This window comes from Leuciscus leuciscus, assembly GCF_965113295.1.
Source record: "Leuciscus leuciscus genome assembly, chromosome: 5".
Classification (NCBI taxonomy): Eukaryota; Metazoa; Chordata; class Actinopteri; order Cypriniformes; family Leuciscidae; genus Leuciscus; species Leuciscus leuciscus.
The window spans coordinates 32,209,015-32,231,511 of NC_138729.1; the positions used below are offsets into that span (position 1 = coordinate 32,209,015).

Consider the following 22,497-nt stretch of genomic DNA (forward strand, 5'->3'; position numbering starts at 1 on the left):
AATTACAAAAGCATACAGCGCCACAGGAAAATATGTTCACTTTTTTATTTTTCCATTTTTTAGCCCCCGGTTGAGAATCACTAATGTAGAAAATACCAGTGTGAGTTGGATTTTGCATTGTTGAAATATCTATATTTTTTTCTAAATGATCCATACAAAATTTTGATTGGTGTCATTTTGATGCTTCAATGTAAAATTAAACAAGAATCAGTTCTTATATTTCAGTCATGATTTATTTTAAGAAATTAAAAGAATAGAAGTATTTCGGACTATTAACATATTTTCCAAGTCTTTATTACTTTGTCCTTCAATAAATCAAATCCATACAATAAAAATGAAAGCAGTAACACCAGCCTAGATTACAGCTAACATCAAATCAAATTCATGGTCTGGTAGTGTGTGTTGTTTGTAACGTCAGCTAAGCTTATAAGTCCCAGTTACATTGTCAAAGGCAGTGGGGAACTTGTGAGAAGAAAGTGGCTGGACCACAACTGAGGTTTGGAATCAGAGCACTATATAACAACATTTAATCTCAGTTCAACTCACTTTTCACACTTGAGGCTGTTTTTTGTTTATTAAGGCTATGGATTTAATGGAGAGATCAGGACCAGGTTTCACTTTGAAAGCGTCCAGTTTTCTCCATGGCATCCAGCATCTCGTTTGCCTGGTTTTCAGAAATCCCACCCTCTTTCTGGAATACTTCTTTCAGTGCGTCACATACACTTGTGGGCATCTGCTTGGCATTTCTGGATGAAAATGGAAAAATGGTAGCTCATTTCTGTCCTGCTCCTCATATAGGCTGTAATATTGCTCTATAACCAACCATACATACAGTATGGGGTATAACATTCCATTAAAATGTTAATGTTCAACACTATTTTGTTGAATGTCTTAACTTGATGTTAAATAAGACTTACCCTGCTATGTAAAAGAACGCATTCTTCTTTGCTATCAGATCCCATAAAAGTTTGCTTTGTTCCTTTACGCGATGCTGAACGTAGATTTTATCCTCCTGTAAATGAATCATATTCAAATTTACCTAATTATATCCCACAGCCTATAAAAGGAAATATTTCCAGGCAACAATTATTGCAAAAACAATCAAATGAACACGGTAATTATAATGTTTCAATTATAAATGTCCTTAATTACAAAAAATTACATTAACATAGATTGATGTGCCTTCTTTTACAGTAAAAACATTCCAGTATGGAACACATTTGATTTCAAAAGTCACATTACCATAACCTGCATTATACTACTGACTATGACAAAAGACAATAGGTGTGTACGACTTCATGCAGCGCTGTGCAGACATGCAGTTGGGGGCAGAATTGAAAACGGAGCCGTCAAGTCGGACACTTTCTGCTTCCTGTAGTGACGCTCGCTCACACTGTGTTTGCGTACTTTATCACAGACGAAGTGGATTAGATGTGATATTTGTCAAATACACAGAAGTTTCAGACAATTTCATCAAGCAACATAAACACTTTTCATGCTATGCTTAATGCAGCGCCATTTGTACAAGAATAAAGTTCAACATAAGCCTATACTATTTAAATACCAACAAAGTGGGTCTATATATGTCTTAGTGTTATTTTGATAAACAGTACAACCTTATGGTTCCATTTTATTGTTATGAAAACATTGCTTTGAGAGCATTAGCGGAACTGAAGGTGTCAGAATAAACACAAAACACGTCATTGTCATCGGTGAATCCGGCCAATCGTTGAACAGCAGTGTCGTCATCTGAGCTTGTGCAGCCGCTGCTCTCGCGATATGTTGATTGATGCCTTGCATCACCGTGACGCTGTCTCAAGTCGGACAAAATATATTAATGGCATTCACTGCTTCAAGTCAGACGTTGATCGGTCTGTGCAGCGCCGCATGAAGTTGAACACACCTTATTTTTTTAAGTTGTTCCTGGGTCCTCCCCTCTCTTATTTAGATACACCTGTGCAGTGCTCTTATGGTAAGAGCTAAATAACACTCATCTGACCTGATCTCTGGAGAAGGCTGTGACAAGGATCATGTGGCCCCTCTGCACCTTCTCCTCCCATTCTGATCGACAGTAGAAGTCTTTTGATTCAGAGCGACAGCCAAAAAATAGCACATTAGCTGAAACAGGAGATGAGACTTTAGTTAGAATGTCTCTCACAATACATTTTATTAGCAAAATACATGTTTGACCATCACTTTTTATCTTTTTCACTTCTGAATAACTACCAAATCCAACAAACTCACCCATCTTCCCAAGAGCAGCCCTCTCCTGTATGGCAGATCTGAAGGGAGCCACACCAGTCCCTGGTCCCACCATTATCACAGGGGATTCTGGGTCGTGAGGGAATCTCAAACTCCCCTTCTTCACCCACAGCGGTACGTAAACATCTCCTAAACAGTGTTTTGGACACGATTTATTCGTGCAGATTTCATTATTTGTCTGACTGCATTATTGGCAGTTTTTGACTTTACTTTAATTCTTTCAGGTCGATCAGACCAACCTTTCGAGGGCTCCAGAGATGCCAGCCAGGAAGAGCAGAGGCCTTTGCGTGGCTTCAAAAGCAGGGTTTTATATTTCACCACAGCAAGCAAGATCTGAATTCGGTCAGGGTGTTGCTGTGGAATCAGAAACAAATATTTATATAAATATTATACATTTACAATACCGTTCAAAAGTTTGGGGTCGGTAAGATTTTTATTTCTAATATGCTGATTTGGTGCTCAAGAAACATTTCTTATTATTATCAAACAGTGCTGCTTAATATTTTTGTGGAAACCATGATACATTTTTGAGGATTATTTGATGAATAGAATTTTTTTTCTATTTATTTGAAATAGAAATATTTTATAACATTATAGAGATAGTTCACCCAAACAATTCTGTCATGAATTACTCACCCTCATGTCGTTCCAAACCCGTAAGACATTTGTTCATCTTCGGAGCACCAAAAAAAAAAAAAAAAAAATTGTATTTCTGATAAAATCTAAGAGCTTTCTGTCCCCCATAGACAGCTACGCAACTGACATTTTGACGCCTCAAAAAGAGATTGTAAAACTAGTCCATTTTAATTGAGAGGTTTAGTCCAAAATTTCTGAAGAGACGATCACTTTATATGCTTAACAGATTGAATGTATGCTTTTAATCACATATAAACATTCATCAACTCACACATCAGTTGTGGTAAACAGAAGCCCAAGCATGTTCGCATGATGTGCAAGAACCAATGAGGTTCATTCTCTTGTGTTACACAACACTTTGAGCTACAGCAAGAACCAATGAGGTTCATTCTCTTGTGTTACACAGCACTGTGAGCTACAGCAAGAGGTTTGTTCTCACACATCAAGCAGGTTCAGTTGAGCTTCAGTTTATGTTCTCTGATCAATGTTTATATGTGAGTAAAAGCCTAAATTCAATCCGTTCATAAAGTGATAGTCTCTTCTGACAATTTGGACTAAACCACTCAATTCATATGGATTAGTTTTACGATCTCTTCATGAACTTTTTGAAGCGTCAAAGTGTCAGTTGCATAGCTGTCTATGGAGGGACAGAAAGCTCTCTGATTTCATCAAAAATATCTTAATTTGTGTTCCAAAGATGAACGAAAGGTCTTGCGGGGTTGGAACAACATGAGGGTGAGTAATTACTGACAGAATTTTCAATTTTGGGTGAACTAACCCTTTATATGTTTTTTATTGTTACTTTTGATCAATTTAAAGGTATAGCGGAGGATGTTTTACTTCCTGGTGGGTAACCTATACTATTGGTCCTCCTAATTGTCAATCATTCTGGTGAATCAATCAAACTTTTCAAAAAGTGGAGAGGGCGGGTCTTATCTAAAATTTGGAAAGATCCTCCGCTATACCTTTAATGCATCCTTACTGAATAAAAATATACATTTTTCCCAAAAATATTTAGATAAATAAATACATTAAAAATGACTTACCAAGAGAGAAGAGGCAATGGAGAAGGAGCGAGGCTGAATTTCTGGAAAAAGATCCAACAAGTAGTCAATGCTTAACTCAGCTGTGGTGTGAGGGAAGTCTGTCAGTACCTGATCAACAAGAGTATAAAGGTTAAATAACATCTGCCCAGAGATCACAAAACCTGTTCAAATCTCACTTGCACTAGCTTACAAATGCAGTAGATATTTCACTTCCTTTGTGTAATGTTAACATTAGAAAGTGACAACACTACTTGTTCACTAGTTACAGATTTTAACAACCACATAAAAAACTTTGCAGGCCACAAAATATTTAAACAAGCACACAGTTCTCGCATACTCCGAATGACAACAGAAGACAGTGTACAAAATGAGTCTGCAGACATCATAAAATAGTTGTATCATTTCACATCAACAGTCAACGTGACCTCTGACCTCCAGGGCTGTTCGGCGGGGTCGGTTGCAGTAAGAGTGAAGAGAATCCTGACCCTGAGCAGAGCTAAACTCCACAAGTTTTTCAAGCTCCAGCTCATTAGTGGCAAAAGTGGCCAACACCTCAAAGAAGGAACGACGTGGAACAGCAGAAATGTCCAGGAACTGTTCCACCAGAAAGCGAACGGAGCAGTGCTGAGGAAGACGCGCGGGGACTGCTGCTACAGAGAGGAGGGGAACACAGACTTTTTCAAACTTTAAAAGGTAAGGCTTTTCATATGTGGAACACAAATGGAGATGTTTTAGCACGTTTAGTGTGTTTTAAGTATCACCTGTGCTGCTGTCAGTGGAAGTTAGTGTAAAGTAGCGCTCCGGGTCAAGCTTCAATAGTTGGCAGAACTGCTCCACATCCTCTACAGCATTACAGGGTCTCATCATTACAACGTCCCCTGCATTGTACCTGTCAGAGATAGACACAATCTTTTAATATCATATTGTGATAACATCTCTATATTTTATTTGAAATGTTTCGCACTGCTCACTGGATGTTGGAGCCTGTGATGTCAAACTCGATATGCCTGACATCCTGGAAGTGTGAGGGATGAGTCACTCTCTGATTGAACACGACTCGAGCTGGAAAAGGCTGCAGCGAGGTGGGAAGGGCCTTATTATCAGGTGTCTGGAGATGCTCAATCTGCTTATCTGGGACTTCATCTAGGAAGTGGAAAACGTATCGGGGTGGAAGTCTGAAAAATCAGAACATTTTACTTTAAATATATTAACTTAAATATTTCAATTAAGTAATCAAAGTGTTTGGAAGCTATGAGTGTTAGATTATGTGAAAAACATACTTTTCTTCCTCACGGATTGGAGCGAGGCCAGCAGGAGGAGGGTAGACAGACAGGGTTTTCTGCCAGAACGAAAGCAACCAGGGGTCAATCACACCATCAGGCCTGAGGAGTAATAAAGGAAATATCAGCTGTACAGAATGCAAACTTCACAAACACTGTATTCACCTTATTTTGCAATGTGAAGGTAAGCTATTTGCTAATATAAAACAAGTGTAGTAAACAGTAAAACTATTCGCACTACAAGCCAATGTGCCTATGATTACAATAATATCAAGCAGCTTATATATATATATATATATATATATATATATATATATATATATATATATATGTACAAAAACATATATAACATTTATTATATAACTTATATTTGTGTGTGAGGACCTCTGCTCACCCCAGATCATGTTGATCATCAGCCAGTCCAACAGGCTGCAGCATATTAGCACCAAGCTGAAGCAAACGCTTATAGAGCTTCTTCGCAACAAAGTTGAACCTAGAAAGTGGACCGAAAAGGTCTCAGTGTTGTATCATCAATCATAATATGCAGCCTGAAAACATATATGTCCTCAGTTCTTTAAAAAAAAAAATGACCCTTTCAAATTCATTTCAAATATGCAGTGAAGAAAAACAATACATATGAAAGCATAATGAAGGCTTTGTAAGCAGAACATCTGTCATCTTACTTTGGATACGAGGAGTCTCCAAGGCCCAGCACAGCACAGTCAAGTCGACAAAGAGAATCAGCAGGCAATGACTTCCTGAACAGGAATCTCCAGAATTTCTATATGAAGAAAATATTCAAATATTTAACATTTAAATATATGTAATGCATTAGAGTTTATAGACTAAATTCTGTTATGTATATACCGACTGACCTTCATATTGTCTGGAGGGTCCCCCTGTCCTGTGGTGGAGCAGACAAACACTACCAGAGACTCTGAGATCAGGTTGGCCTAATGAGGGGAGACGTGATAACATAAAGCAAAGAGATCATATTAACTAATTAACTTATAACCCCAACTCAATGCAAAGCTTCGCATGTCTGACTGCAGACGTGCACTGACCACATTGTAAGTGTCCAGGGCTTCGGCTCTGAATCTCATCCGCCTCCTCTGCGCCTGACGGCCGATCCGCTCTGCCGTGTCCTGCGCTGTTCCCGTCTGACTCCCGTACAGAACCAGGAGAGTGGGGATGCTCATCTTTATACTGGAATCAGAGAAGCAAATAAGTGCAGTAACGAATGTTAACCTTTGTTGTGGTTTTTGAGCAATCGGCATCAGAAATTCTATTCAATACCACCGGAACTTTTAATAATGAGATCAAAAGGGTGGGTTTGTTGTAAATCGAGGCAGGTCAATAACAGCTTCCAGTCATCCACCATCTAACGTTACGTGACATTTCTCATGCATCCCCTGCAACTTTTCGAGATCTACATTTAAGAACATATTCCATTGTGTAAGATCGCGTGGCTTACCTAAAAATGCAAGCACCTTAAGTGATGCTCTCTGTCACTATCGTCAGCACATAACCTTTCTTATACTGTCTATGCATATAACGTTACTGACAGAAAAGACTGACTGTGTAAAACAGACTTCCAGCATATGATTGTCATGGAGCGCTTTACGGCAGAATTCTGTCATTTTACGACAATTGCCCAATTCATTCACGCCGCATGTAACTTATGTTTTGTCAAACCTGAGCTAAAACTGGCGATAAAAGTTGAAAGTTTTCCGCAAACATACCTGAATGGTATTAATTCGTCTCTCTTCTTTTTGCCTCTTGACAGCTCCGGCACAGTCAGACCATAGACTGTAAAAAATAAGAGTCAGACAGAACAAGCCCTGGCATTCCAATGGAAACAGACCAATAGAAATACGTCCTGCGTTCTCTCTCCAAGTCGTTCAGTCGTTTTTTTATGTAATATTGAAAGTAGAAAAATTTGAAAACAGTTCCTTTTTTGTTTGTTAATTTTTTCCCAAAAAAACGACAAACAAGAATTCATCTTGATTTTTCGTTTTTCGTTTTGAGGTAGAAAAATAAATAAACAGCTTGAATATTAGATTTCTACATGTGGGCGGGAATGAAACGCCCCTTTCCTCTGATTTGTCAGCCGAGGATCAAACATTTCCGTCATCAGTTCTTCCTCAGTTCCGCAAAAAATAAATAAAAAGGATGTGATAATGACAAGATTAAGGCATACAACACTAAATCAAAGTTTATATAAAATAGGTAAACTGGTAATTGCGATAAATATCCAGAAACAGTAAATCATATATTACTAGAAGAATGTACAGCAGCATACAATAGAGAAATAGGATACACTAAAGGGGGTGTAAGCAATTATTCACTTAAGGAAATATTAGGAGAAGGAACACATTATATAATACATGAGGAATTCTTAAAAAAAAAAATGAAATGATACAGGACTGGTAAAAAAAGTCCAGTTTTTTAAAAAAAAGTTTTTTTTTTGTTTTGTTTTTTAACCATGTGTTTTTAACCAAGTAGTGCTCCATACTCCAATCCAGTAGGTGGCGGACAATGCGCCTTTTAGTTGGTTTGCCAACCCCCATTTAAACAACAGAAGAAGAAGAAGAAAAGCGGTTTTAAAGATGGCGTCTAGGAAGAGATGTATGTTTACTGTTATTAATGCGATTATTACAGCTCTTATCATAGAAAGTCAGTGTCGACTCCATCATCTCATACTTAAGGTATGTGAGTGATGTGCTTCCAATGTTTTTATAAGATATTCGTACAGTCACTGTATTGTCATCACTGTTATTTAATGCCAACAGATGCTGTCTTAAGTGTGAATCATATTAAGATTTATCAATCATAATCGTTTTGTTGTGACAATGCAAAAACCTTTAACAAATAATTCAAAAGGATCTCAGCAGCTAAATGCCCGTGCGCCACTAAACACTCTTGTTCTGTTTTAGGACGACATCCGTCAGCGGGTTCATCTGAACACATTCGGCTTATATAAAGATGGTTACATGAGTATAAGCATGAACAGCCTCAGCTTCACTGATGGAAATACGGACAACATTGACAGCTCCACGGTCAGACTCGCTCTGCTGTCTGACAGATTACCGACTTTCAGATTCATACAGTGCACTTTAATGATATGATAAAATAACACAGTATATAAAAAAATGTCTCGCACATTATTAATGGAACTTTTTAATCTCACCTTCTACAAGTCATCATTTCAGAAAATAGAAATCATCTGTCACATAGAGAAATAAAATATCTTTGTCATATATTATTTTGCAGATTGGTTTTAGCCTAGATCGTGCAAACAATAATGGCTTCTCCACATATCTGGTCAGTATGTGTCTTTGAATGTCTATTTTTGATTCATATATAGGCCTAATATAACATTAGATTAAAGTTAATATTACATTCAGGCATTCTTTTTATGATCTTTCGGTCAAACTGATTCAGATAATTGAAATTCTCTCTTATGAACACGCAGGATGAGGGTCTGGATTATTGTCCTCTGAAAAAGGATCCAAGTAGTAATTTTGCTGGGGTACTTCTATTGCTGGACTTCAAAAATAACCTGTGAGTTTTATTTTTGTACTTTGTAACTTTTTTTATTTATACAATTAGAATGAATTTGGAAGTATTATGTAGTTTTTGAATGTTCTGCCATGACTTCATTGACTTGCGATATCCTCAGAGTGAGGAAGAAGACTTCAGCGGTGGCTGGTGTTTTTCCCAACATCATACCTGTGTTGCCCAAAAGCATTGCAGAGGACCTGCAAGCTGACAATGGGCCAGATGATGGATCTCAGTCTAAGAGTAAGTCTTTTCTTTTTATCTTGGACTATAAATCATAACACGTGGTACACTACTGTTCAAAAGTTTGGAGTCAGGTTTACATTTTTTTTTATTATTATTTAAATTTTTTTTTTTTTTATCAAAAGCCACAGTAAAAAAAAAAAATTCTATTAAAAATGATTTCCATTTCAAATAAATTATGTTCTTTTGAACTTCGTTCATTAAATAATTCTTCAGTTTACACAAAAAAATGTTAAGCGGAGCAACTACTTTAAACGTTGATAATAATGAGAAAAATATTTGAGCACCAAATCATCATATTAGAATTTCTGAAGGATCATGGGACACTGAAGACTGGAGTAATGATGCTAAAATACCATCACAGGAATAAATTACATTGGATTACAATGTATTCAAATAGAAATTTGTTATTTTAAATTGAAATAATATTTTTTAATAATAATATTTCTAAATACTTTATTTTCCTCATTCGTTTAAAATAAAATTACATTACATAATAATAAACTGTAGGCTGTATACAATTATTTTATTATTGAATTGTTTATCAATTAAATGATAAATTATTTGGTAAGCTAAGCATCATGTTTGTGATTTAAAAAAATAAATAATCTATGATAGACTCTGAGAATTAAAACAAAAATCAGGCTTGTGAATTTATGACATCAATTACTGCTTTATTTGTTTATAAACGGAAGTAACTTAAAATGTAATTTGTGTGTTGTACTTTTCATATTTTTAGTATAGTACAGCAAAACTACAGAGCTTCCAGTAGGCTATTTTATGGAGCTGTCAACACTGGAAACTCTGGCAGGCCTTCAGTTGACGAACACCCCATGCATATATAAAACTGTGTGTTATTAAATTGTATATATCAATTTTTTTTATTTACAAGTTTTACGGCACCTCGCATTGTTGCCTGTTGTGATCGCATTCGCAGATGGCAGGCAGAAATGTGCTAACTTTTGAACAATAGTGTTTATCTGTTCTCATCTTCTTTGTATTGTAAACGAAAGCCTTTTAATTAAGGACATTTTTATGTTGGGTACGCATTCCTATATTTTTGTATCAGTCTACCTTTCAATTATTGTTTTGTGTTTTATTTCTCTCTTATTTATTTGCAGTGGGTTCTAAATCCAGGCGAGATGTTGAGGTGAGATCTGCCTAAACATTTTTTAGGACTGCTTATTGTCTTAAAAATATGTTAATTCTGCATTAAATGATTTTGATTGTATTACTCCCACAGAGCAAGGCAGAAGATACATATCCTCTTCAGAGCAAAGACAAAATCTACTCCTTTGAGGTAGGATATGCATGAAAGGGTATTGCTGAGAGCTCATGAGATTCTGAAGCGCATCAAGCTTGTTCTGAGCTGAAGTAATATCTGTCCATTTTTAGGTTTACTTTTTAAAATATTTTGTGCATCCCACTGACTCTCCTGCTCTTGTTTTAGTTTTACTTCAACATCACAACGGATGAGCAACAAGGCCTTTATAACTTTTATTTCTACAACTGCTACTCCATGCCAATAAACCAGGACAGCTCTGCGCCTGACATGCTGCCTTTCAACATTGATGTGAGTGTTTATCTGAGTTCTAAAATACAGTGTCTATTAATATATTGAAGTCATGCAGTTCATATACTCGGGCAATACATATAATTTCAGATCAACATCAAAGAGAAGAATCCAGAAAGCTTCCTCTCAGCGGGAGAGATTCCTTTACCTAAGCTTTACATCTGTATGTCCATGTTCTTCTTCCTCATCGGCACACTGTGGGTTCATGTTTTGCGTACCCATAGGTAAGTGCTACAATAACAGACCTTATGTACAGTTTCATAGATTTTACAAGAAATGACCAGTAGAGAGCAGCAAATCATATTTCAGATAAAATAGTAGAGCATATTATGGGATCACTGTGTAATTCTCTTTTTTTTTATTAGTGCTGATGTTTACAAGATTCATTGGCTGATGGCTGCTCTTCCATTTACAAAGTCACTTTCCCTTATTTTCCATGCAGTGAGTTTTTTCCTCTTTGTTTATATGGGAACCTTTGAAGGAAATGCTTATATTTGATGTAAATATCATTAAATTTCAAAAACATTATCTAAATCATATGCAATAAATGATCAAACCATGATAGGTCCACCAAAACCTTGCAATTTAGGGAAAGTGCATTTGAAATGCAATTCCATTTTACGCTAGATACCCAAGACAAACAGCAGCATTACATTGCCTTTGTTTTAACATTTATATTCCTTTTTTACAGATTGACTACTACTATATTTCCAATCAGGGCTTTCCTATTGAAGGCTGGGCTGTGGTCTATTACATAACTCACCTGTAAGTTCACCAACATAAACTGGATAATACAGGAATAGGGTGAAGTACTGTCATATTAGAAAAAAAAAACAGATAGATATTTATGTAATGTTTTTGCTCTTAAGCCTGTAACACACTACACAACCATTCAAATCATACACTTGCTGACTTTGAAAATGGTTACAGGGGAAAACTGGGCATCATGCATCATAAACGACTGAAGATCACACACTACCAGACTTTCAAGTCATTCTGAACACACAATCTGCAGACTAGCTCTGACTTTCAGCAAACTGGAAATCTGAGAATACAATAGTTGTTTAGTGTATTCCAGCCTTTTAAAAAGTTCCTTAGGTTGTTTTAGGTGGGTAGTGAACTTGTATTTTGAATGAAAACCACTGTGCTGTTGTCTTGATAACTGTAAAGAGTGTCAAAGAGTCTAAATGTTTGACTTCTCTGAATGTTTTACTTTGTGCAGGCTGAAGGGGGCGCTATTGTTCATCACTATAGCATTAATAGGAACTGGCTGGGCCTTTGTCAAGCATATCCTCTCAGATAAAGACAAAAAGATTTTCATGATCGTCATTCCCCTGCAGGTATTGGTTCCCCCCACTTGAAAATAGCATCCGTCCTCATAGTAGTTTCTACTAGTGTTTCTGCAAAGTGTTGTGTATGAATATGCATGTAAAATCCACAGTTTTTTAAACAATTTAGAGGTCACAAAACACTAAAACATATTTTTCAAGACGTTAATAGTACACTGTTGCACGACATTGAAGATGTCAGCACATTATTTTTGAAATACAAGGTTGTTAATGGGATTTTAAACTAAACTACTGCTATCCTATGATACTTACAGTTATAATTGTGATTTCAGGTTCTGGCCAATGTGGCATACATCATTATTGAGTCCACAGAGGAGGGCTCCAGCGAATATGGCCTGTGGATGGAGATCCTGTTTCTAGTCGATCTCCTATGCTGCGGGGCTATTCTCTTCCCAGTCGTCTGGTAAGTGCTCTTCTGGTTTGTCCTTTTGATGTGGCCCAGATTTAATTTTCTGTACCATAAATGATATCATTTGTAGACTAATAGACCAAAGTCTGATGTCTGTCTTATATAAGTAAATGGCAGGCTGTTTTGGCTTTTTATCTTTAGTCTAGTTAGTCTGAAAGCAATTGTTTTTGTTTGGTAGGTCCATAAGACATTTACAAGAGGCATCAGCAACAGATGGCAAAGGTATGTCGAAGTAACTTTGTCAGAGCACTTTGTGGTCAACAGTTCAGTGAAGTTTTGATATAAAACTTGATAATCACATCTACTATTTGGAGTGTAATTTTTTTATGACCACTTGTAAAAGACGTCAGCCCTGTCACAATGTTGAAGCCATTTTAAATGAAATATTGTGGAAAGTGTGTATTTTTAATCTTTCCAAATGCTTTGCTTGGTTGATTGAGCTGTACTCCTTCACATTTGGCTGTTCTCTACATGCTATTTAAAAGACTTGGTCTTTACAGCATGAAATTGAAGAGTGCTGTCTTCCAGAGTGCTGCAGTTCTAGGCATGCTGCTCTACACATAACCAAAATAGTATAAATGCTCTTACTAACAGTGGTAGTCTATGGATTATTAAGAGTTGTTTTAAGACATTAATACTTTCAGCAATATTATTTGTTTTTACTGTATTTTTGATCAAATAAATGCATCTTTGGTGAGCACAAGAGATTTCTTTCAAAAACATTAAAAAAAATCTTACCAACCTCAAACTTTTGAACAGTAGTGTATCTTGTGAATTTTTTTGTTTAAAATCCATTCCAATGATTTGCTTATTATGAGCAATTATTATTGGTGGTGTTGGTTTTGTGGTGTTATGATAAATCATAAATCAGATGAATTGACACTAAGCTGAAAACACTAATGGATTCAATCATCTTTATAAACACTGACCACAGTGGTCATGAATGTTTGGTCAGTTGTTAGTTTCCCATTCCCTTGAACAAACAGTACATGTGTCATCCCTGATTCATCTCTTCTGCAAGCTGTGTTACTAACATCAAACAACACACATAGTATGGGACATACTATGTGTGTTGTTTGATGTTAGTAACACTAACACATTGTGGCTTGATAGTTTTAGGGTGGAAGAATGGATCCTGCTAGAGATGCTCTCTCTGGCATGTGCTCTGCCACTGTGCACTGTTGCCTGTTGTGACAGCAGATGCCAGGCAGCTTGTAAATGTCATAGCTCAGAGAAACCAGACTGTGCTATGACTTTATCTAACCCACAAATCCAGGGAATGGATAGAGATTTATGCTTTTATTGATTTATTATCCTATGATAGAGATAGGATCAATGCAAATTCCATAACCTCATTACTGTTTGTTTTTTTTATTTCATTGAGCTTTATTGTAAAATACAATTAATAATGTTTATTTATATTATTCTGTATCCTCCTGTATTTCATATATGTTGAAGAAATTTTTTTCTGTATTACACTGTTCAGAAATCAGGGTTAGTAAGTTTTTTTGTTGTTGTTGTTGACAGAAATATCAAGCAACTCGACTGTTTTCTACATTGATCATAATAGTAATTTGTTTCTTGAGCACCGTTACATCCAGTGCCATATTTATTGAAATATTTCACACTATTACTGTTTTTGCTGTATTTGATTAAATACATCCTTGGTGAGCATTAGAGACTTATTTCAAAAACGTTAACTTACAAAAATCTTACAGGCCCCAAACATTTTAATAGTAATGCATCTAGACCTTATTAAACTTAATACTTTTAATGTTTCACCAAAATGTAATTTTAGTCACATCCACACACATATAGTATAACATACACTTTTTAGGTTTATATATCTGTGGTTATGCATATCTGCAGAAATTCGCCATAGCATTCAGCCTGTCCTTTCCGATTGACTGACTTTTTTTTCTTCTCCAAGTTGTATTTGTAAAGCTTACATACAACATGCATTTAGTCAGATCTACAATAATCTAATTGTATGTGTTTTAACTAGTAGGCTAACGTACATGAAAGTACACGTACACTATCACAAGTCCTTGTATCTATTAACTGTATTTTTTTGTGTGTGTGTATGTTTTGCTTAAAGGGCTTTAAGGGTTCTTATTTATTAAAATATGCAGAAATAATCAGTTAATTTCTTTAAATCTTACATATAAAATGAACCTACTGCTAAAAAAAGTGCTTAATGAAGAGAGGTGTGCGGGTCTTGATGACTACGTCCTGCTGTGCCTTTAGCTTCTGTGATAGAGATGTTTGCTGAATTATGCTATTTCGGTCATCCCTGAGGATGCCTGTTTCCAACAATCTAACATGCTTACAGTTACTTTTTTTCCACCAATATTTAAGGCTGAATGAACAACAGCAGGTGTGTGTGTGTGAGGGAGATCAGCACAAAATGAAGCAGGTTATTCCCTTAGCCCCAATGTCTGTGTCCCAATTCTTTCCACTGCAGAAATATGACTCCTCTCATAAGTTCCATAAGTGGCAATATTTAAGCACAATGTGAGATACATATACTGTAGCACAACTATAGGTTGCTTGGTGGATTATGACTTCGTATAATCCTATATTGGGGAAAAAAAAATCTCTTCACACAATCAATACTCTTTTTTTTTTTTTTTTTTTTTTTTCTCTTAAATAATCATTGTTTCATTGCTGCCTATCATATTTTTTCCTGCTTTCATCTTCTGCCTTTCCCTCACAGGGCACAAAGATATAAACTTAAATTGCCTTCTGATTTTGACAATTTTCACAGTAGGAGTGAGAACCACAGTAATTGAAGCATGCAAGTTAAAAGGAAAGCTCATCCCCTCTCTCACTCTGTTTTAATCGTAACGTTTGGCTTTCTCATTCCCTTTGTAGCTGCCATCAATCTGGCTCAACTGAAACTTTTTAGGCACTATTATGTGATGGTATGTATTCACCTCACTGTCATTCTCACTTGCATTCAGACACAGTGCTTTTAAAAGGACATGTACCTGGTGCTCAGTTCGGTGCGGGACTGACTGTCTGTTATGGCACGAGACTTGTTAGACTTATTAGTTTTGCTTTATTTTTACAGTCATTGTCTCTATAATTGCATTTATTTATGAAGCTCTGTGTATGAATACATTGCATTCACTGTTTTTATACATAGATTTTTCACTGGATTTTTGTTTTGTCTCCAGCCAGTCTGAGCCAAAAGCATTCTATTTGGCATTTTTTAAATTTAATTAATTCATTTGTCAGAAAAGACGCTTATATTGTTCAGTACTTCAATAGAAACAAGAACATCTGACCGTGAGGAGTTCACATGATCAATGTCACATTTTCTCATTCGATTAGTGACCTAATTAGTCCAAAATTTCTTTATATTGGCATTCTTTTTTATCTCATCAAAATCAGACTAGAAATCTTTTAGATAAGTGTATCTCTGTCCTGTCTCTCTCTCTCTTTTTATTCTCTTCTCACTGACTCTTTCTCTGTCACAGATTGTATGCTATATTTATTTCACCCGCATCATTGCCAGTCTCATCAAGGTCATTGTCCCTTACCAATGGAAGTGGCTCTACCAGGTGAGTGACGGCAGCTTCCTCAAACATCAGTATAGTAAAAGTGCACTAAAGACTTTCACATTAAACTTAAACTTCCCTATCCTTTCACACAGACATTCATATGTGTAATATTTTAGCAATATTTAGTGTATTACATTAAAGCTAGTTAAGTCATTCTTCAGCATCCCCAAGATAACAAATGGTATGTGGAGGCCTTTGCTGTGTTAATTCTCTGTTTGGTTTGACTGTAAAAGACCAATTTTCCAATGCCATGAGGGGTCACATGATTGTTTTACTTAGCAGTGTACATAGGGTGGCCACATGGTTATTGCTCTGTTGCAGGACAGTAGATGGGATTTTGTGGGACAGTGCGATACATTTACTGCTATTATACTATGTAAATATTGATTTACATTAGTTGGGAAGCTTATTTTAACGTTTTAAATATACAGTTAAGCTTAGTTAATTGTGACCAGCTTTGTGACTGGTGACAATGTATTTCACTTTAAAGGACCTATTCCGTATGGACATTTTTATATATTATTATTATTATTATTATTATTATAACTGAATAACAGGCTAGTAGTAGTAAGAAAAAATCACATTTCCTTAAGTAGCGGCAAACTTATTTTCCTTTATTAGACTATGCAAAGAATAAATGCATTTTACTGGATTTAGTGCATCTTTAGTGCAACTATCCAGTGACCTTTTGTGGAAGTAGTGCACTTCACAGATAATGTTTTGAGCTGACCTCAGTGACTTTAAGTTTTATGTCTGTTGCTTAGATTCTATAAGATAACACTGTTGGGTTACAAATACTTATTTAGAACCATTTGAATCTCAGATTTGATAAAATGCATGAAAAGAAGATATCATATTGGGTTAACAATTGAAAGAAAATCCACAAATACATACATGCAACCATTCAAAGTTTTATTGCTTTTTCAAGTTTTATAAGTGTATTTTATTCCTAATTCATAGTTGCTGGATGAGCTGGCCACTTTGACCTTCTTCTTTTTAACCGGACACAAGTTCCGACCGGCCTCCTACAACCCCTACCTACTGCTGTCTGTGGAGGAAGAAGACATGGAGATGGATGATGTGTAAGAAATCATACTTAAATACACAGCTACTGGTGAATATCCACTTTATTTTTAATGTAAGAGCAGGTGTTGCCAATGTTCTTCTTGGCAATATTCTTCTATTTATTTACATATAGAGACTAATGAATCAGAAGTCTTGCACAGGAAATAGCTTATTTCCGCTTTGAAAAATAAGGTGGATGTCAAGTTACAGACACAATGAACGCTAAACATTCACTGTCTTTCATGATATATTTTCATAGTGCGTCATTCTTTTATTTCAAAAGATCAAGGGCAATTTGATTCCTCAAGATGGTATGACTCACTCACAGCAGAGAGAAAGTGATGTCGGAGGACCATAACCACACACAAGGGATGATATAAGACTGTCTCAATTTAAAGGGATAGTTCACCCAAAAATAAAAATTCTGTTGAACACAAAAGAAGATCTTTTGAAGAATATGGGTAACCAAACAGTTGATGGGCCCCATTTACTTTTCCCCCCCATATTATAGAAGTCAATGGGGCCCATCAACTGTTTGGTTACCTAAATTCTTCAAAATAACTTCTTTTGTTTTCAGCAGAAGAAAGAAATTCATACAGGTTTGGACACTTGACAGTGAGTAAATGATGACAATTAAATTTTTCAGGTGAACTATCCCTTTAAAAGCTCATTACTCTCATTTTTGTTTTTTTTACAATTCTAAGAACATGTGTACGCGCAGCTCTTCTACATACCCATGACCCTGTTGCGCTCCATTACCAGCTGCGACCTGGTCACACGGACAGGCCTACAATGATCCAGCCACCTGTCATGGCTCTAGATAGAAGAAGCCCAGAGGGGTTCCTTCTGATTGGAGGACCTGGTAGCCATCCTCATTACATGCCCTAGCTGAATGCACCTGTCATACCCTGTTTATTTACATACGCACTCCCAAACTTTCATGCTGGTCATTTCCTGCTTATTTTAAAGCCATGCCATGTACTTACTCCAGACGGCCTCATCAGGTCAGACGATTCTTTGTTTTAATTTCTTTATCTTGCTTCATCTCTACTGGCTTTGGTGGGGTGTTTTTTTTTTCTTCTTTTTTCGCCATCCTCGTGATTTTCTCGCTAAGGTCTCAGTGGATTGCGTTTCTCTCCACTACCTGATGTCCAAGTCTTGTTCTGTTCCATGACAACCCCCATCCTCCCCTCCTTCACCCAAGTTCCCATCTCCCATTCACCCCGCATTGAGCATCCCCTCAGGCGGCGTGTGCTCTATCCCCCCCCACCCCAGCACTTCCCAAAATAGCCCTGTGACTCCGTATGTCCTTGTTCCTTGCTTGCACTTTCCCCCTCTTCTTCTTCTTCTCCTCCTTCTCCTCCCGACAGCCTGCCACACACAGGACATTTTGCTTTACTCTGTGTTGTTTTTGGGTTTTTTGTGGCCTATTTTCCCAAAACTTTTTTGGGTGACTTGGGGTGCGGCCTGATTCAGCTGTCCTCATTGAGTCTTGCAAAGAACACAGAAAAGATGGATGACGGTAACCACAAAAATAGAGGGCATTGCTCTCATGAGCATTCAGAGTTTAGGTCCACACTGCCCTTTCTGCTTTTATTATTATTATTTAATTGAAAAAAAAAGTATCTCCATTTTATCTTTTTTAATAGAGTGCAACAGTTTAACAATTTTCCATTCATTTTCTCCATTGAAAAATAATTTTCGTTTAGGGACAGTAATTTGTCATGGTTATTTCAACTTCCTTTTAAAGGTGAAGAACTATAGTATCCATGAATCCTGAAGGGATCGCCCACCTACTTAATATATTTGTGGAAACTGTGATACATTTATTTTTTCAGGATTCTTTAAATAGAAATATCAACAGAGCAGCAATTATTTGAAATATAAATCTTTTGTAGCATTATAAATGTCTTTACTGTCACTTTTGATCAATTTAATACATCCTTGCTGGATAAAAGACAAAAAAAAACCTTTAAATATATCGCAAAATATACATATTCACTACTGTAAAGTATATTTTAAATGTGAAAAATCTGTGACAGTAAATAAATCTTTTTTATATATATTTTTAAATCAACTATCCTTAATGGGATTGTAGTTCATTGCCTCATAAAAGTAAACATTTGTAATGTTGTGATTGATCTTGGGGCTGTTTTTTTGTTTGTTTTTTTAATGGCACTGAAAAAGTGGATGGTCACAGTTGCCCTCTTTTGTAAAGTATTACATCAAATCAGCTTTAACTATTAATGTGCTATAAATTGGGCCTTCTCTTCTGGAATCAAAGGTACATATCTCATAGCATTCTAGCTGTTTAGGGCACCTGTTAATTTTTAGTTAATTAGTTTTTATTTTAGGATTTGTGTCTCAGTAGTCTGAGGTTGCTGCTGAGGAGAGACAGTGACTGGTGCTGTGGTCTCTAGCCGTGTGGTGAGTGTCTTTGAAAACCTTGAAGTTGATCCGTGCGGGGATCCTGTTTTGAGCGGTAGTTATGTATTGCGTTTAAATTGCTAAAGTTATCATTGTATATCTCAACATTCAGTGACATGTTGGCACCCGATTTGAAATAGTATATTGCACTCATGTTTTCTTCTCCATTAATATAATAAAATATAATAAAAGTGGACCTCAAATGGGTAAATCTGGTTGCTTCAACAACAGTAGATGTGTAGTGCATCTGAGCCGTGAAAAGTATGCTGATACTAGTGTGGCCATATGCAGTCCAATCTGTGCTCAGAGAATGAAAGAGAGTTTATGCGTGTGTTGCTCTCACTTGGTCTCAGTTTTTGCTCTGAACACTCTGTCCACATTCAAATCTAATACAGAATGCTTGCCCAGTCATGCTTGGTCACATTTGATTAGAAATGCTTGTATATACTGTAAATAAGATGAATGCAAATGTTGATCTTGGTTTAGGTGATTCAAACATTTGTGGCTCAGTGGGAGAAGATTCAGAAAGAACAATAGACACTAAACTTCATGCCAAATGTAAATGCTCATTTTAGTTGCACATTTGTTGCAATCTTAGAAAACTACAGTGACCAGAAGGGGACATGTTCGGTGATTTAGTTTTGTTGTGGCCACGACATATTGACTCTTGGGAATGTGATATGTTGTGGCCTCAAGATCGTATGTTGAGTGAATGATATATTTTTCTAGTGGCCACAACTTCTATCTTTTGAGGGAAGGACATCTATTTCTCAAGGCCACAAGTTAAATGCATAAACAACCTGCAATTTTCAGAAATGGATAATATTTTATTTTTATTAAGAAAAAGTGCGGAATTAAGAAATTAATGTATTACATAATATGTAAGTTTATATGTCCTGGCCACGACAAAACTAAGTGAACCAAACATGTCCCCTCGGGATCACCGTGGAAAACTAAGAGAAGGATTGTTTTGTTTTATGAATTAAACATCAGTTGTATGCATGCAAGATCGCTGAAGGGCTTTCCTCAGAAAATTGGGACAGTCTGAAATTATTTAAGGACCTGTTTTTATTTAGCTATTACTGATCCAGATTCTGTCCACACTGATATTCACAAGAAGCGCGAAACCAAATCTAATGTAGAAACATTTTTATCTCTTGAATGTATTTAAGCGTGTTTGGCTTCAAATGACAAATCATCCCTGTTGTTGTGTTTCAGAGTGCATAATGCTACACAATAGAGCTTGTTTTTGTTGTTAATGATACTCTTTTCTTTAATTTCAGGGTAACTACCTCAACAGCCAGGGGAGAGGGTGTTAAGAAGGTGAAGAAACTGTCAAACGGACCATCAGAGGAGAGGGAGAGCATGGCATGATGGGAGATACAATTCTCTGTTGGTTCTGTGTGCCTCTGGACTTTGTGGCCAGCTACTGACATGTGAGACATTCTTAAAAAGCTTAACAGCTTTATGTCCAGAATTCCCAGTGGACCATCTCCCATGATCACATGTGAAGACATCACATTCCATATCCACATATATGGCTATCTCTGTAAATGTTGCACAGACAGTATGGAGAATTCACAGTACGCAGCTCCATGATTCCTTCAGCCACTGTAAGTTTTAATTGAAATGCTAGGTGCTGTGCATTATTTTCATTTTACCTTGATGATTGTGTGTGGTTTTTTTAGTTTATTTATTAATGACCTTCCTACGCATTGCTTGATCTCAGACACGCTGTGGCACTTTAACAGGTACACTCCAGTCGAGTGAACGCGTATGTGAGGTCACTGGAAATCTGTAGAAAACTGCAGTGCCTGTGACGTCTCTTTCAGCGATTATTTAAATGATTATTTCCTGCTCTGAGTTCTCAGAATGAATCATTTTTATGTAAATATCCAGGCCCTTAAAACATACGTAACCCAGATTAATGTTGCAAAGAATTAACTGTACAGTTCTCAAGCTTAGTCAGGATTTGATGACAGCTGCTTAGTATTTTCTCAGTATTTGTGGGTTATTGTATGGATGATGAGGATGGACTTTCATGAAATAGATCCAGGGTGTCCAGAAACGTGTTTCAAATGTATCAAACGTGGATTAAAATGATTTCAGGGATCTTGTAATTTGCGTTTATTAGTAATGCAATGGAGGATTTTATTTTGATGTTTAATATTTCGCTTATTTTTGGATATCTTTGAGCAAGCTTTATGAAATTGTGTTTCAGTATTAAATTGTGCAATGGTTTCATTTGCTTTTGTCTTTTATATTTGGTTAAAATTGTTTATATAAATCATGTGAAGTTGCATGGCGATCTATATGATAAAGAACCCATCAGAAATCAACCCTCAAATTCTTATCAGCGTTTTTAATGATTTTGTTTTTGTTTTGAAACATACAGAAGGACAACATTTTCCACACCTTTTCATGTTTACCAGAAACGATCATAGCAAATAAGACCAATGCTAAAGCAGTGTCTTATGCTGGGACACAGTAAACATTCGACAGCACTGAAGCAAACGGCTCACTTATAATTAATTCACAAGTCTCGAGTCCTGTACTCACTTCTGCTCAAGTGCCATTAAGAGCATCTGATATTGACAAAATGTCAGAAAGGGAAAGTCAGAAAAAAATGAACAAATCTTTGGCTGCTAAGGACGGGATAATTGCAAATGCTAATTCTATTTCCCTTCTGCCTGATTAGAAAATAAAGCATGAGAAATGTTTTAAATTAATTTCCTATCCATTATCCCTTAATAATAATAATGAGGACAGATGCAAGCTTCAGTAATGCAGTTGGGAAGAGATGTAGTGAGGCGCGAGACGCTGACATGCATTGGATGAATTTATTCTTGCAAATTTCATTCCTTATTTGGAATCCGTAATAATCAGTTACCAGAAAAACTATGATTCTGTGCTACTTGATTACTTCGTTCATCAGTTTTTTGTGTCAATCTTGATTAGAGAATCTTATGTCACTTGGATGGTCTATTTATAACCAGACTGCATGGTTATAAGGAAGTTTTAGTAAGTATTTGCTTAAACTAGCTAATAGATGTTCATTATGTCACACTTGGTGTAAAAGA

General features: G+C 36.3%; 2 protein-coding genes across 5 annotated transcripts; one reads left to right on the top strand and one right to left on the bottom strand.

Annotated features, from left to right (window-relative positions):
- Positions 1 to 211: 211 nt before the first annotated feature.
- ndor1 (NADPH dependent diflavin oxidoreductase 1) lies at positions 212 to 7,258 on the bottom strand. 3 transcript variants are annotated; one of them, XM_082170597.1, is made up of 15 exons: positions 6,967 to 7,258; positions 6,289 to 6,430; positions 6,100 to 6,177; positions 5,908 to 6,005; positions 5,619 to 5,717; positions 5,225 to 5,326; positions 4,916 to 5,119; positions 4,706 to 4,833; positions 4,377 to 4,591; positions 3,945 to 4,052; positions 2,502 to 2,616; positions 2,245 to 2,391; positions 2,000 to 2,118; positions 918 to 1,012; positions 212 to 746 (listed from the first exon to the last, which is right to left on the bottom strand). In XM_082170597.1, the coding sequence occupies exons 2-15, from the start codon at positions 6,421 to 6,423 to the stop codon at positions 602 to 604; spliced, it is 1,788 nt and encodes a 595-aa protein (XP_082026723.1). In that variant the 5' UTR covers positions 6,424 to 6,430; positions 6,967 to 7,258; the 3' UTR covers positions 212 to 601. The 3 variants fall into 3 exon arrangements, with proteins under 3 accessions (XP_082026723.1, XP_082026721.1, XP_082026722.1); XM_082170595.1 differs by having other exon boundaries at positions 4,377 to 4,594; positions 6,967 to 7,257; XM_082170596.1 differs by lacking the exon at positions 6,967 to 7,258 and adding an exon at positions 6,699 to 6,869 and having other exon boundaries at positions 4,377 to 4,594.
- Positions 7,259 to 7,778: 520 nt separating this feature from the next.
- gpr107 (G protein-coupled receptor 107) lies at positions 7,779 to 21,756 on the top strand. 2 transcript variants are annotated; one of them, XM_082169376.1, is made up of 18 exons: positions 7,779 to 7,932; positions 8,161 to 8,283; positions 8,498 to 8,548; positions 8,700 to 8,788; positions 8,907 to 9,028; positions 10,150 to 10,178; positions 10,272 to 10,328; positions 10,479 to 10,601; positions 10,692 to 10,825; positions 10,967 to 11,042; positions 11,293 to 11,366; positions 11,824 to 11,941; positions 12,223 to 12,353; positions 12,538 to 12,581; positions 15,234 to 15,283; positions 15,842 to 15,925; positions 16,886 to 17,039; positions 20,701 to 21,756. In XM_082169376.1, exons 1-17 carry the CDS (start codon positions 7,834 to 7,836, stop codon positions 17,009 to 17,011), a joined length of 1,530 nt encoding a protein of 509 aa, XP_082025502.1. In that variant the 5' UTR covers positions 7,779 to 7,833; the 3' UTR covers positions 17,012 to 17,039; positions 20,701 to 21,756. The 2 variants fall into 2 exon arrangements, with proteins under 2 accessions (XP_082025502.1, XP_082025501.1); XM_082169375.1 differs by having other exon boundaries at positions 16,886 to 17,007.
- Positions 21,757 to 22,497: the final 741 nt, after the last annotated feature.

Bases quoted from the DNA above. Each gene is read 5' to 3' on its own strand.
- ndor1 (XM_082170595.1), bottom strand. From the start codon at position 6,423: ATGAGCATCCCCACTCTCCTGGTTCTGTACGGGAGTCAGACGGGAACA. The intron at 6,178-6,288 runs GTCAGTGCACGT...TCCCCTCATTAG, and splicing joins CCCTGGACACTTACAATGTG to GCCAACCTGATCTCAGAGTC. The intron at 6,006-6,099 runs GTCAGTCGGTAT...TTCTTCATATAG, and splicing joins ACCCTCCAGACAATATGAAG to AAATTCTGGAGATTCCTGTT.
- gpr107 (XM_082169375.1), top strand. From the start codon at position 7,834: ATGGCGTCTAGGAAGAGATGTATGTTTACTGTTATTAATGCGATTATT. The intron at 10,179-10,271 runs GTGAGATCTGCC...TTACTCCCACAG, and splicing joins AATCCAGGCGAGATGTTGAG to AGCAAGGCAGAAGATACATA. The intron at 10,826-10,966 runs GTAAGTGCTACA...TTTTTTTATTAG, and splicing joins CATGTTTTGCGTACCCATAG to TGCTGATGTTTACAAGATTC.